The sequence below is a fragment of the Geospiza fortis genome, unplaced genomic scaffold, assembly GCF_000277835.1.
Source record: "Geospiza fortis unplaced genomic scaffold, GeoFor_1.0 scaffold383, whole genome shotgun sequence".
Taxonomy (NCBI): Eukaryota; Metazoa; Chordata; class Aves; order Passeriformes; family Thraupidae; genus Geospiza; species Geospiza fortis.
This window is the reverse complement of record NW_005054484.1, coordinates 935,260-951,623: the sequence shown is the minus strand read 5'-3', so window position 1 is coordinate 951,623 and position 16,364 is coordinate 935,260. Positions and strand designations below refer to the sequence as shown.

At 45.0% G+C, this 16,364-nt stretch overlaps 1 protein-coding gene across 1 annotated transcript in view; it reads right to left on the bottom strand.

The window, feature by feature from the left end:
* Positions 1 to 16,364, bottom strand: part of PEPD (peptidase D) — a 148,495-nt gene that overhangs the window by 2,071 nt on the left and 130,060 nt on the right. Inside the window, exon 15 of the mRNA XM_031063188.1 lies at positions 6,652 to 6,843. Within this exon, the coding sequence (XP_030919048.1) occupies positions 6,652 to 6,843 (192 nt within the window). The remainder of the gene's footprint in view (positions 1 to 6,651; positions 6,844 to 16,364) is intronic.

Here is a 16,364-nt window from a genome sequence, read left to right as displayed (position 1 = left end):
CCCACTGCATCCAAAGGCAAATCCTGCCATGTGCCTGTCCTCCCTGGGTGGATCAGTCCCTGCCAAAAACCTGATGGTAACCCTGCAGGAGTGCCAGCATCCAGGGACAGACCTGGGAAGGTGGCAAAAGCCAATCACCTTGGCAAGCCCAGCCAGTGTAAATGGAGCTGGACACAGCTGATGATGTGGAAAGTAAACATGTCAGCGCAAAAGTAAGTCTGAGAGCAGAGGGAAGGACAGACACAGCTAGAACTGGCTCTGCCTACAGAGAGAGTCTTTTCCCAAGCACTGCCAGCTCCACAAACCTCCCCCTGCTTGAGCTGAAATTCCCCAGCTACAGTGACATATCAGCCACAATTCAGCCTCTTGACCAGTAACTAGCAAAAAACCAAGAAAAGTGGTTTGTGCTTTCCAGTTCAGTGCTTCATGACTTCACAATACCTCTGCACTCTTTGGGAGGATGAACTGACTTAAAGCAGAGCAATGAAAGCTAGACTACAGTGGGGAAGAACAACTGGGGCAAGGTGTCTGTCTGCTGTTCTCTATCTAGGCCACAAGAGAAAATCAGGATGGGGAAGCAGCTGGGAAATAGGTGAGAGTGATGTAAGGACCAGGGAAAGGAAGGGACAGTGAGGTGAGACAGGACTGACAAATAATGGACAGAGAGAGCTGGGACTGGCTAAGGAGCCCAGGGAGGGAGATCCTGGTGGAGGTGACAAGTGAGACATCCTGAATGAGGAGAGCACACAGGGGCTGGAGCTGCCAAAGGAGGGGACTGAGAGTGACCAGATGGAGGAGGATGAGGGCCATGCCCTGTGACTCCTTGTACAGGAGGAGCATTGTTAGGAGATCACACAATCTGTGTCACAGCCCAGCTGTGATCTGCTGTGAAAAGGGGGAGAGCCAGCACTGTCCCATCAGCCTGCTCAGCATCAGCAACTCCAAATGCTCTCTGGGATGTGGATGGAGGCACACAGAACCACTGGTCCCTGGGACCACCCACCACTCCCTAAGAACAGGCCACTTCTTTCCCCAGAATCTAATCCTTCCTGTACTGGATGAATCTCACCTGAAATGGATGCTTGCCACAAGAGAAAAGTCAGATTCCCCATTTTCAGTGCATAATTTTTCCTTTGCCTAAAAGCAACATGAGTGCAGAGGAAGAGGCTCTCAAGGGGAAGGAAATTGTTTCATTTGCTGTTTTCCTTCACACCCTCCATGCTTCACCCTGAGTTTAAACTCAGCAGCAGCAAGAAGCAGCTTCAGAGGACCTGCAAAACCTTCCCCACAGGAGAGCCTGTCATTTGGTCTTGTCTTCTGTCCAAATGGACAAAAGATGCTGGATCTCTGGCAAGGATGACTGGTCTGGGACTGCCTTTCCCAGAGGGGGACAGTGGTTATGAAACTTGCTCTCAGAGCTGTCCCTGTTTGCAGGCTCTTTGTTCATTAGTACTGCTTGTTTCAGGGCTACAGAGTGGTTTGGAGTTGGGCACTGAAGTGTGAGGCTCTCTGCACCCCCAGCTTGGGAGGCTTTACTTTCTTGGTGTGAAATGGCAGACTTCAAAAAACCACTCCTGTAAAGATGCAGTGGCCAACTGCTCCAAAAATGCCTTTTTCTTATCAAGGGCAGTGGCATGATCTGTCTAGCTAGACCTGATTGCACAACTGCCTGACACCAGCAGCAGGCCATCATGTGGCTCCACTCAATGGCCCCAGCTCCGTCCCAAAGCAGGGCCTGGGGGCACAGCCAAGGACAGCACAGGAGTTAAATACCAGGGCTGCTGTCAGCCCCTACAGCCTCGCACTTTGTCCTCACTTACTAACAGAGCCCTGCTCCCCAGAGCCTCCTGAGTTACCTTCCAACAGAAACAGGGTTGAAACTCTTACTAATTTCTTTTGGATGATAATATATATACGAGGCTTTTGACAATCGAGAAACTCTTTTGGCCAATTAAATAATCCTGATTTGCATGATGACAGATGCCAGATGCCAAAAAAGGCAACTGATGAAATGTCCCCCTTTTTTTTTTTTTCATCTATTGATCATTTGTTTGATTATGGCTGTGGAAAGCAGCAACACTATCACTGCAAGACCTCAGAGTGGGACAGCTGCCTGGAAATGATGCCAGGACATGGCCACACGTGGGACCATCCAAAGCAGACAGGCACAGGTCTGGCTGGAGGACCCTGGGTCTGCTCCTACAGAGGCAGCTGTGCAGGCAAGGGAGCTTATTTCAACTCAGCCATCGACTTCCCAATCATTTTTAACAGAGCAAGCTAATCCTGAGCAGAGTTTGACTTCTGCTGAGAGGGACTGGGTAGGAAGCAGAGCTGCTGCACCAAACGCAGGCTGCAGGGAAGGAAGGCACTTTGCTGCTGTTCCACAGTGCCTGTGCCAAGGTGTTTGCTGTATGTGCTCTGTGCTCAGGAAATCTCATCCCATGCTGGACTCTTCTTGGCACAAGCAGGTTTCATTCACAACCAAGCCCTCGTGTCAAGAGAACCTTTATTTTAAATGTCCACATTCAAATGTTGACATTTTTATAGAAGAGGATCAATATCAGTAGAGTGAGGCCATAGATTTAATTAGATTAACTGATACAGATGGAGAAAAAAGCCTCAGGTGCCCAGTCCCTTCATCCAGACTCAAAAAGAAGCATTAAACTACAATCTAAATACAGGTTAGAAATAGCTGGTCTTACTTTAACCTAATTATGTTAATTAGACAAGAGAAAAGGGCTGAAGAAGGTTTATAAGCACCTAGCAGTAGTTTTTGGGTTGTCTACATCTATCACTTCCCTAGGGAGAACTTTCAAAGGAAGTTAAGTATGTACATTGTGACAACTGCTTTCCCATGAAAACTTTTGGAGAAATGCTGTGCAGCACTATTACTGTGATACAATAAGCAATATTAAAAAGTAGATGAGCATAATGTTTACTGCCTAGTAAACAATTTCATTTCACAATACAAATTCACCATAAACTCAGAAAAACAGAGCCTAATCTTCTGAAAAATAAAATCAGGACAGAGACAACTTTATGGCTCTCTGAACCCAAGGTAGAAGCAGTTGTCTTGCTCTTTATTTGGTTTAGCATTTATTCTGAGTAAGGGAGGTACTACTGTTTTGAAACATATTGTAATATTAGCAGATCTTCAAGTTCCTGGGCTTTGTAAAACTGTTTAATTTTTAAATGAGAAAAATCTGTAAATGAAAGTAATGCATTTACCACCCATCTGCCTTTCAGCATTTCCTCTAAGTTGCACAGCTTTCAGATATTAAGTCTAGTGCTAGTTCTACAAATCCTAGGGAAAATAAAGCCTGAACAGAGACTGAATGTGTAAGGCCAAAGAAAGACTGAATGGCTTTACTTTGAGAAAACATCATATGAACTGCATGAATCAGTAATCAGCTTATGAAGAATGGAAATGTCAAACCCTAAAGGGCAGCATTTGGAGTCAGCATTTCCCCTTCCCCGAGGATTCAGCTGCTTTTCCTGAGCAATACATACAACTGTATGCACCTCCCTGTATTTGCACATCTGTGTTTATTCAGGAGCCTGTGGGGCAGAGTCCAGGCAGAGCAAAGGTGCCCTGGGCCAGGCACTGTGCCAGATCCAGCAGCAGCCCTCGTCCCACAGGAGCTCTGACCTGGCTGAACTGGACCTTGGGTTTGCAGATGGAGAACTGAAGTGCATGTGACTGAAACGTCCCAAAACTGGCCAAGGAAGTTTGTGAAGGACTGAACCCAACAGCTGTCAAGTAAAGAGTGCAGGGCTTCAGAGAGGCAACATCCCCTGGGCACTGCCTGCTTCCCCCTGCAGGGACCTGGCCTTGACCCAGGGGAGGGGAAAAGCCCCAGTCAGGAGGTCCCTGAGCAGCAGGGACAGCCCCAAAGGCTGAGCTGAGCACGAAGGTGGAAGGGCTGCTGATGGACCTGCCCTGCAGGGCATGGACACCTCACACTGCCTCTCCTGCCCTGCTCCTGCAGCTCCCACAATCTCCTCATGGCCAACTCCAGCCAGCACAAATTACGCTCAATGGCTTCAGCCTTGCCCTTCCTGGCACACCACAAGGGCTTTGCTTCTCAATGCAGAGACTTGGCACAGTCAAGAAAATTACTGAAAGCCCAAAAAAAACATGAATTCAAGGTGAATTTATAAAAAATCCACAAATTCCCCGTGTGGACAGACTTACTTAGAATTACAGTGGTGTTACTTCAGTGAATGTTAGCTCATTTTTGAAGTGAATTACACTAAACCAAATCAAGAACATTTCTCTCTCTGCAGAGAGAAATGCACAACTTATTTCCTTCTGTAGAATGTGTTTTACTTTTACACTTAAAGGAAGATTGGACTGGTTGTAGTGAACTCTTCAGCTACAACTGACACCAATACTAGCCCCTGTACTATTAATATTTGTCATTTAAAAAAATGGGCTTTTTAAAAAAAGGTTAAAAAAGATCTTTTTTAATCCCATAGAAAGAAAGTTTTCTGGCATGCTTTTGTAAGAAATACTCACTCACTCTGGATAAACTAGAATAGAAACATTTTGATCATAACTGAGCACTCTACACAGCACAATTTGCATTTTCTTTTATGCAGAATCAAGTCAGAAGGGTAAAGATGGAAAAACTTATTTTGATTGCTCTATAATTCAGCTTTTGTGAAGAATTCAGAAATATTCAGATGTATTCCAGTCTTAGATTTTATTTTCATTCTTCTCCTGGACAAAATCAAGTGACAACATCTGGCTCAGGGTATGTGTGTATTATTATTTTTTTCTCTCTAAGTAAAATGTATTGTTCACAGGGGGATCAGAGATTAAGATTTTTGCTCAATCGTTTTTGGGCTGCCCCTTCTTTTAGCAAAGTTTGTTGGCTAGCTCTCCTTACAAGTCATCATTACAGGAAGCTAAACAAAAATGAGGGAACAAAGTTTGCTTGAAATCTCTGGAACAAAAGTGCCTGATCCAGCAACTTATTACCAAGGTGGAGATCCCAGGCTGTCACTCCTATTCTGTGCAAGCACAGGCAGAAGGTGAGCCACAGGCACAGCTCAGGCTGCAGAAATGGAGTGGGCATTCACAGCCATTTGGGAAAAATGTGGGCTTTGCTGAGCAATTTCAGGGAAAGCCCACCGGGAATCAATTCAATTGCCCAAAAACTCCCACAGAGCATGTTTACATGGAAAATGGAGACATTTAAACCCGTTTCCATTGCAGTGTGAAGGTACACAAGCACATCACAGTGTTCTTTTAAAGTACATTTCAGTGTGTGCTGTCACACAGAATGTGCTCCCAGTTAGGAAATGCAGAATTAGCTGCCTTTTGTTCACCAGTACCTCAGCTCTCTGGCTGGCAAATCTTGATAAAGAAACAACACAGAGACAGATAATGTCCCAGACCTCAGCAGTGAATTAAACACCAGCAAGGGTAAAGTCCTGTGTCTCCCAACAAGGCTGCACCCACACCATGGGTGGCTGCCCTGGAGCCTGGTTGGCTCCCATGACCAGGGAGAGCACACACGACTGTTCTGTCAGGGCTGGTGCTTCCAAGGCAGCTCAGAGCAAAGTGCTACAGTAATCACCCTCTCAGGGCTGGGGTACAGTGATAAATCAGTCAAAGGCAGCAGCAGACAATTCCTAATGAGTGACTTTTCCTACCAGAAAATCACCACCACAGCCAGTTACTGTTTGCTGTATTGAGACTTGGCAGAAGAGCCAGGGGAGGATGGGGCATGGCAGCTGCCTGCTCTATCTCTGTGCAGGAACAATGTGGCACCCTACAAAGGCTTGCCCTGCTGAAATGAAAGCTCACTGGAAGCACTGCAGCTGCTGAATGCTCTCTGAGGGTGGTGGCTTTGAATGGGAGACGTGCCCTGGACAGCATGCACAGCCAAGGCCCCTCCACTTGCCCAGCAGCTGCTGCTGGAATGATTGCCCAGATCACCTCTACCTCCCCTGTGCCCACTGTGCCAATCCTCCTGTGCCCACTGCTGCCTGAGCCTGCCACACTGGGCACTGGGGCTCTGGAACCCAACAGCCATTCTTCTGGAAACAGGGAAGGCTCCCCCAAGGCACAGGTTTCATGCCATTCTGTCAATAATCCTGTAAGAGCAATTATTTCTGTTTCCATCTACTGCCTCCCCACCCTAAACTGCATCAGGCTCTTCTGACCCAGCAGGAAGCACTGGACTGTGCTGCTGTCAAGGAAGCCAACTCTGGACTACAGAACTCAGTCTCATCTTTCATAACATACATGTTTCACACATTAGACAAAACACTTACCTGGCAAGCCACTGTATAGTGCTGGAAGAGGATATCTCAGTCAATGGGAAAATATGGGTCTATCATTAATCACTAGTAAAAAACCACATTAAAATAAAACTCTCCAGTTTGTCTGTAGAGTCAAATGGCCTGAATGACTCAAGGTGCTGCTTCAAGGAACAGCCCTATGTGCAGTACATTACAACTCCCAAAAGGTGTAAGATTTTGGGAGTTGTAAGAAGTCCCAAAAGTTGTAAGAAGTCCCAAAAGTTATAAGAAGTCCCAAAAGTTGTAAGTCCCAAAAGACTTCTGCTCGGATACAGGATACATCGTAAGGACGAACAAAGAGAACACCAATTAAGGAAACCATCTGCTAAGAATACTCACCCCGCCGAACGCCCTGAAGCGCTGCAGGACGTCTCTGTCGATGAAGCAGGCCTGGGCAGGGTCGTGCAGGGCCTGCTCCAGGAGGGGCTGGATGAAGTAGATGCCCGGCTCGATGGTGAGCACCATGCCCGGCTGCAGGCGGCGCGCCGTGCGCAGGCTGCACAGCCCCGGCTCCTCCGCGCGCTCCACGCCCTGCGCGACACACACACACCGTCACCTTCCTCCTCACACACAAACACAAGGCAATCTGCCCAAAAATATTGCTGGGATTCACATTCTCTGAACCTCAGGGAATGATCAAAACAATTCTTATCTCATTTGCTGTGCCTGTGTTGTGCCAAGTAGAATGCAATGTGGAGATTGTGTACCCAGTGATGGTGTTTTGTTTCCTTGGCTGTCACGGACATATTTTATGAAAAATCCTTTCATTAGGATCTTTTCTCCTGAGAAGCTGAGAGGCCTCAGAAACTAAATGTAAACAATAATTATCTGCTGCTGTGGAATGCAACAGGTGCATCTGTGATTGGTCTCATGTGGTTGTTTCTAATTAATGGCCAATCACAGTCAGCTGGCTCAGACTCTGGTCAGTCACAAGATTTTATTATCATTCCATTCCTTCCCTTTCCTTGCTAACCTTCTGATGAAATCCTTTCTTCTATTCTTTTAGTATAGTTTTAATATATCATTTTCTTTTAATATAATATATATAATAAAATAACAAATCAGCCTTCTGAAACATGGAGTCAGGATTCTTGTCTCTTCTCTCATCCTGGGACCCCTGTGAGCACCACCACATTTGGCGTATCAGGGCCAGGTGTGTGTGTGTGTCCAGACCATGGGCTGACAGTCACGAGATTCTGTGCAGTTGAGTGCTTGGCAGATTCAGTTTAAATGTAATGCAATATAGTGTAATATAATATAGAATAATATCGTATAATTAATTAGCCTTCTGATATGATGGAGTCCTCCTCATCATTCTCTCCCCTCATCACGGGTTGCCTGCACTATAACCAGCTCTCACAGACACCAGCACATGGAGCACCTTACAGCAAGCCCTCCTGTGCTGACTGCTCCATAAGACACACAAAATATAAAAAATAATCACAGAGGATTGAAACTTAGCTATGCAATTACCTCCCTCCCATCAGCCCTCATTTAGCTTCCACACAGAGTGATGACCAGATTTCAGCTCAACGCCCCAACTGCTTTTTGCACCACAGAAATCCTGGCTTTGGATATGCTTGGTACTGTTACTTGTTGCCCTGTTCTTCTAAGTTCTTCTAAGCCTTCTGATGTTTACATTCTTGTAATGAAGTTTCTCACGCACTTTTATGTAAATAATTATTGTTTTACATTCTTTTCTGGAGGAGGAGAAAGTTGATGGACTGTTGGTTTGTCCACTGTGATTGGAGAGGTGGCACTTTCACCCTCCAATCCACTGTCACTTTTGAAAGTCTGTAAATGTTGGAGTCAGAAAATAAACTTCCCTTCTTTTTACCTTGGAGGTTCCAGTGTGTGTGTTGCTTCATTTTGTGTCCTATAGCAACAGTTACTCTCTACCTTGGGAAAAATACTGCGCTACAAAGCAGAAATACTTCCTTGCACTATTCCTTGCCCTACCCTCCCTTGCAAGGTATGGTATTGTAAAGTGGCATGCAAATCTTGAAATGCCCCTGCCACGTCATGGCTGAAACAGCTGAACTATGCAGCAGAGAACAATTTCTCCAAGGATATGCAAATACTTATTCTCACCAAATGTTATTAAAATTACACATTTATGATCTTGATTCAGGAGCAATGAGTCTACACATGACCTCATAAAAGCAGCCCATTTAAACTAAACTTTTGTCAGATTCAGACTTTCAGGCAACATGGTGCTGATTAGTATTATTAAAAGTTAAGTCAAAACAAGTCTGAACTAGCAAAATATTCTCTCCTTCCCAAAAGCTGGTAAAATAAAATGATATATGAGGACGTGCTTAGTCAAGGAATTAGAAACACAGCAAAGAATAGTTCTGGGTAATAATTTTCTTTCCCCCAAATGTGTCAGGTATTGCAATATCAGAATAAACATATCTCAATCCCATTAGCTTTTTGAAAATTCTTTGCAATGGCAGCAAAATTTCCCCAACAAACTATTTGTAACGACCTGTGAGCAGCTCACAGGCCCAGCAGCTTTCAATCCTGCTCACACACTCTGCTCAAGAAACCTTCTCTGCTTCAGCCAGCACATCAGAGGTTAACACATCTGTGAGACCACAGCACTATTTATCTGGTTTCCACACAGCTTTCCTGAGTCTTGCTTCTGCCCAAAGCCACGGTGCTTTCCCCTGCTGGCAGAAGGGGCAGCTGGTGCCAGCATCACTCCCAGCATCACTGGTGCCACGAGGATGAAGCTTCCCCTTTCCCCCAGACAAACCCAGCCCAGCAGCACCCTCGGCGTGGGGCACCCTGTCCTGGCACAGCCCAGCTCCCCTGCTCGTGCCAGGGGGATGGAGGGAGGCTGGAGCACACCTGCACATTACCCATGTTCTCCTTTACTGAAGCATTCCCTCTTCACAGGGGACACAGCCCTGCAGCACTGTTTGCTCTTGAGCTCCACTTTCAGTTCAGAGAAAGGCTATTTTACAGAAATACTGCTTTGCAGCAGCCCCTCCATCATGGTTGCTCTATCCCCACTGGTTAGCCAAGCAAGGCTGGGGTTGCTTTTGTTCTCTTTGCAGAGCTTATTCTGTTCCAATGTACAGCATCTTACAGCAGCCAAGATTTCTAGAGCTGACCAGCCTGAACATTTGGACACAGGTTTGCCCATTTTGACTGTGTGTTTGATGAGTTTTATGGCATATGTTTGATCTGGACTTTGCAGAGCACTATATATTACACCAAAATAAGAAAACATGGTTTTGTTTTACTGAGCCTAGGAAACAAGAATACTGTAATATTAAGCAAGGCATTTTGAATTTGTACTCTTATCAAAACTCAAAGAAAATCAATATATTTCTAAACTTGAAACAATAACTGCACTGAAATGGAGCCATTTTTTTTCTCTCATACTGCCCTTTGGGGTTTGGCATTTCACACATTCATTGTAATGTGTAAAGGAAATGAGGGCATCCAATCTTGTGGATTAATCTCTCCATGAGCTGTAAACAATTAGATTAGTGTCTGGACCTTTTGGTGCCTGGCCAACAATCTATCTGCTACTTTACAACAAACAACCCAGATCTGGCTTTTAAGTACACTTCTCAATTCTGCTTGTAAATGCCTTTTCCAAGGCAGTCAATCCAAGACAGATGCTAGAAAGACAAATGCAGAGCGAGGAAAACAATCGCAAACATCCTCTGAAGGCAGCCCTGGCACAGCATCCATATTTTTTTGCCTTTCCTTAAAATAAATGGTGTTTAACATCAAGTGTGACAATAAAGCCTCAGCAGCCCCCTTTATTTACCTCTGAACAGCTGCTAAAGCAATGGCAGGCATTTTCTCTAGACTGCTAGCAGTCTGATCCTGCTTTTAGCTCTTCCTCCAAGGAGCTAACAGCAACAAGACCCAAGACACACATTTGGAAATGTCTCTCAGCAATGCAGGGAGACTTCCCAAGGCACCTGAATATTGCTGCTCACCCTAAAATAAAATTCTAACTTCTCTGGAAGGAATTCACAAAGTCTTTTTGCTATTCCCTCCATCCTGTCTCAGCCCTGGGTTGTGCGGCTCTAGGTTTCATCTCCAGGTGTTTGGATTCTGCAGGTGCTGGTGCAGCTCTATCCCTGCCATGAAAGCATCTCTAGAGGGCCTCCAAAGAACGGGGAGCACTGCTCAGCTTTGCAGAGCTGAAAAACAAGCAGGACAGCAGTGGGTGGGCTCGTCCCTTTGAACAGAGACTGGCAGGGTGCTCAGCAGGAGATGTGTGAAATGGCTGCAGAGACAGGTTCTGGCTGTGCCTTGTATGTGCCCACTCACTCTGAGCAGAGGACAGCCCCAGCTCCAAGGAGGCTGAAGGACAAAATGAGCTGGCACAGGAAATGAGCAGAGAGGGGCCATGACCAAGCTGAGTGGATGACAAAATCTCTTCTTTTGAGAACAGCGCTGGATTAAACACCTACCAGACCATGGCTTCAGCCTCCCAAGGGACATCTGATCTCTGGGCACTCATGACCACCTTGGGAGTCACCACACCCATCAGGTCCAGTGGCTGACAGCTCTCACTCTGCTGTGCTTGTTTATGGAAAGTGGGATGAACTGAGGACCTTTCTTAATGACTGAAACACCACAATCCCCAAACAGAAGATGACAGTCTGAAACAAGACTTGCCATTTTTCATCAAGTCAAGCTCTCTTGGGACCAAAGCCCAACAGGGCAACCTCACACTGTCAGCCATCAGCAGGACTCTCCTGCCATTAATGGATTTCCTTCTTTGTGAGGAGGAACCTTCCCTACGTCTCACAGCTGAACAACTCAAGCTTTGTTTTCAACAATGACCATGATGGTTTTTTTGCAGTAAGAAGAAATGAAGAGTGAAAATGTGAGTGCTGGTACAGCAGCTGTGGGGGTACCTGTTCCTATCACCATTCTATCCAGGAGGCCTGGCCACTGAGCAGGACCCTTGTCACAGTGCTGCACAGACAGAAAGTATAAGCTGGTAATTTGCCCCAAAAAGTGTACAGAATAGTCTAGAAAATATTAATGCCTAGGCATCTAAAAAGAGACTTGCAGTTATATTCTGTGAAAATCAAATTTTGAATTTATTCTCCTGTATATTGCAACAACAGACTATATCTGAAATTGTTTTCTAAGACTGACTTTATTTGTAGTTCACATCTAAATTTGATCACATTTTAAGATTGAGACACTCCTCCCTCAGTAAGCACAGATGTATGACACTGTCATTTGTGACTGTACTCCTGCCAAGAACATTGGATTCGAATTAATGGTTCATCTAAGGTAACAAAAACCAGCAGGGCTAAGCAATAAGGACTGTCAAGGGAACCAGAGAATTATTATGTAAACTGATTTTATTACTATGTAAGCAAAATAAAAGTTCAAATTAAGTGTACAGTAATACAAAATATTGCTATTTTTGGAATGAGCAGGGAATTAGGAAGTATGCAAATCTGCCTATTTCCCAGAAAAAGGGCTGTGGAAGACTAGAATTTGCAATATCCCCAGAATATCTCAGTACAAAGATGAACCACTGCCTGCTCCTAAGCAACTCAATAGTTAATATGTTGCTTTTTCCATGGAAGAGCTCCACTGTGTATCATGCTGGATCTTGTTCCACAGGCAAAGCAATCAGAAGCAGAGACAGCTCCAGGCCCACTCAGGCCTGACCCTGGGTTTGTTTTTGGACCAGAACAGAAGAAAACCACAGGTGATGTCCCTGTGCTCACCCCCAGGGCTGTGGCAGCAGCTGGAGATGCACAAGTGCAGAGACATGCAAGGGCACCCTGCCTGCCAAAACCAGGGGCTGCAAGTTGGCATCACCCCAAAGTTCCCTCAAGCCAGTGATGGCAGCAAACCCCAGCCACGGCCCAGAACACCTGAGGTACTCATAAATGCAAATACTGAACCACAGTAAAAGGCTCATTAGTGACACAATCGAGTTTCACATTCTCTTTTCCAGCTAAATCATCACAGAACTTTTTGGAGCCTGACAGACTGTCCCAGTTGGAACACATCCAGTACAGCCAAGTCCAAACCACTTTACCAAGCTAAGTACAATCAAGTATTTAAATTAATCAGAATACTAACATTGCATTTAGATAATATGAAATGAGCACCAAAGCGAAATCTCAGCTCTTTTACTCTTCCCTGTTCTCCCACTGCATACAGCTAACTTCTAATTAGCTCATTTAATGTAAAAAGAGCAGAGCTCTGTGCAGCCAGGAAAATAAAAGTCTCAAATTCCATTTCAGGTGTCTCCTGGTCCCTTCCCTAAGCCCTTGTTTCACTTGCTGAGTGTTCCTAATGAAGATTAGTTTATTCAATCTGTGCCTGAGCTGCCCGTAGTCACCTGCAGGAGCTGCTGCCTTTGAAACCAGCAGCAGGCTCCAGGAGAAGGGGCCCCAAGCACCACAGATCACTCCTGGCATTTGCAAATCAAAGCCCCCACCCTGCAGGAGAATCTAATTACTAGCTGGAGCTTTTGGGACACAGCTCAAAGTTAATATTGGGGGAATAGAGGACACATGATGTTTAACTGTCTATTTTACTTGAAGTGTTTTCTTCTTTTGCTAAGTATTAAAGGTGGTATCAGGTGTAAGTTACCTAATAACTTTCCTGTTATTGCAGGGAATGAGGAAAAATCATCTGCCACTTATTTGAGGCACTGCTGCCTCATGATTCAGCTGGAGCTGGCTTTCAATCCAGCACTACAGCATGGTTCTGAGCAGAACTCCCCATATAATTTTTGCTTTCTGGTCCTCTGATGTTACCAAGCTCCAGTGCTATCATAATGGAAAGAACAAAACATATGGACTGTATTTTTTCTCTTATCTTAGAACCTAAGTTTGATAAAAAAAGAGATAGCAAATAGTAAAAATCACCAGGTTGACAAGCACAGCATTAGCCTGGAAGATGAGGAGAGTATTTAGAATAATTTATAAGAGTTTTATAAGAAATAAGAGAAAGAATTGCAAAAGATACCAAGAACACGGTTTCAGAATGAAATCAATGACAAGCACCATTTAAAATCTAATGAACAAATTTCTTGTGACACACAGAAAGCAGAGATAGGCAATAGTCTTAAATGAAAGGGCTTTGTCTTTTGTGACCTTTAGATACCATGAGTGAAAATTGTATAGCAAAAACCCCCCAGTACACCAATGATACCTTACTTTTTTCATGGAATTGAAAGCAGAGCACTACTGTTTTGTTTTTTTCTCTCCTACTGCACCTAGAATAAATTGTTCAAAAACACACAAGCTCCATTACTTGCTGCTAAAATTTCAGAAATATCTGGACAATAAATATTCAGATAAAAACTCTGTTGGCACACAAAGTGTTTTGCAAAAAACTCCAGTAAGTCAGAGAAACATAAGCAACTATCTCCATCAAAAAAAAAATTAAACAGAATTAATGAAACCCAAACCATGCAACTAAAAACCTCAAATCTTTGACACCTTCTTTCTCAGTGGAGGAGGGGACTCTGTGGTATGACAGGGCATGTCTGCATCATGGCACCTGAGCCTTCCTCCTCTTCTGCCCCTGCTCAAGCCCTAAGTTCCATAAACACCTGGACTCCAGCATCTGTCCTCACAGGGAAAAGCTGCTGGGAACTGATCCCAACTTTGCTGAGCACAAGATGACACAGCAGAGTGAGATCTCTTAGCCCAACTCTGGGAGGGCTTTAAACCCCACAGAACCCTAGGCTGACTCTGGGAGAGGTTTAACCCCACAGAAGAGTCCTAGGCTGCAGAAACTCTCCTGGTAGGTGTTTGACCCAGCAGGTAGCAATGAGCACCATGGATTTCAGTGCTGCTCTGCATGGAAAGGTAGTTTTTCCACTCATCTACTTCCTTCCTGCATGCTGCCTGCTCAGTATGTACATTTTTGCTATGCAGGAATTCAAAGAAACAAAACAAACAAACAAACAAAGGATTCAAGGGAGTCCCATGAAGCAGAAGCAGCAAGTTTTTTCTCCTAATCCTTTCCCAAGGTGTACAATCACTTGCAAGAACAAACCCAAAAGTTAAACCTAATGAAACCTCCTTTTACTCTTTGTAAAGTGAAGGCACCCTAAGTGTCTTCCATACAGGTTGTTTCATGTTTGCAGGTCCTGGGTAACCAAAGCTGGAGCAAGGATTTGCAAGGTTATGGCAAGTGAAGCAATTTGCAGCACCAGGGCCCTGCACAACAGCTTTAGGCTTCTTGGTAAATTCACTTCATCCTCTGATTCTTAAAGGAAAAAACATTAATGCATCATTTGCAATGCTAACCACAATGAAATCTTCTGCTTCAACAGAAAGTCGGATACATAGGGAAAATAATTTTTGCCAGAACAAGATTGTTCCTGTATTCTCCAGTACTTAAATTCCCAGTCAGTCATCTGGGATATGGAGCAAACTTTCTGTTAAAGCCAGACACAGCTTGTGCACAGCAGAGATGTTCCCCAAGCATGCACAGTGATGGAAGGATGTGGGTAACTCCAAAACAGACCTCCAAACTTAATTTGTGATGCAGAATAGCAACAAAAGGATCACCTTTTCATGATAATTGAATTAAAAATTAAAACTAAGGCAAATCTTATAATTTTAAAAAACAAAATGAAATTAAACTCTTAATTCATAAGATGTGAAAATCACAGTAGTTATTAACCTAACTTAAATTAACTGGCTTATTATTATAGAAAGTCATCAAATGTACTTAGTGTTCTTTAGAGCCTTATAGTCAATTAATATAGCATGAAATTCAATCAACTCAGGCATCTAGAGACACAGAACCTAGATTTAAATGAAAACTTCAGCCTCATCTACCTCAGGGCCTGAAAATTTGGGGCCACCTACCACATTTTCTTCATTGCAACAGGCTCAAACCCTCATTTATATCCCATATCGAATTTACCCAGAAACAACTGAAAGAATGTGAGAAAACCATCTCCATGATTAAATTTTACAGCAGAAGCTAAGCCCAGTGGGGTTTTCACCCTTTGAAGCAAGCTCAGTCTGACTGAGGGCCAGATTTTCTGAAGTGATTAGTACCACTGGGGCTGAATGTTCAGCAGTGCTTGAGCTGCAGTCAGACCCTCAGAAGGAACGGGCGGATTTTCAAAGCGGCGCGCGGCGCTCGGCTTCCCGTGAGGAACACCACGGTCCCCAGGGAGCTCCTGGTGCTCAGCCCTCCTGAAAACCAGCACCTTCACTTGTGTGCATCGCTGGGAAACACTGCTCTCACACTACTCTGAACATGCTGTCCTCAAATAAAATTGCCAAAAAACGTTCATTGCTGGCAAAATGTGTGGCGCTCAGTACCTCAAGGAATGCTGCGATGTCTGGCAGGAGACACGGTGCCCAGGGAGCTCCTGGTGCTCAGCCCTCCTGAAAACCAGCACCTTCACTTGTGTGCTTCACTGGGAAACACTGTGCTCACACTCCTGTGAACACACTGTCCTAAAATAAGGTTGCCAAGACTCATTCATGGCTGGCAAAATGCGCGATGCTCAGTTGCCTCGAGGAACGCCACGGTGCCCGGCAGGAGACGTGGTCCCCAGGGAGCTCCTGGTGCTCAGCCCTCCTGAAAACCAGCACCTTCACTTGTGTGCTTCACTGGGAAACACTGTGCTCACACTCCTGTGAAAGTGTTGTCCTAAAATAAGGTTGACAAAACACATTCATGGCTGGCAAAATGCGTGGTGCTCAGTTTCCCCGAGGAACGCCGCGGAGCCTGGCGGTCCCCAGGGAGCTCTTGTTGCTCAGCCCTCCTGAAAACCAGCACCTTCACTTGCATCATTCAGTGGGAAACATTGTGCTCACACTACTCTGAACATGCTGTCCTAAAATAAGGCTGCCAAGACACATTCATGGCTGGCAAAACACATGGCGCTTGGTTTCCCCAAGGAACGCCACGGTGCCCGGCAGGAGACATGGTCCCCAGGGAGCTCCTGGTGCTCAGCCCTCCTGAAAACCAGCACCTTCATTTGTGTGCTTCACTGGGAAACACTGTGCTCACACTCCTGTGAACAGGCTGTCCTAAAATAAGGTTGCCAAGACATGTTCATG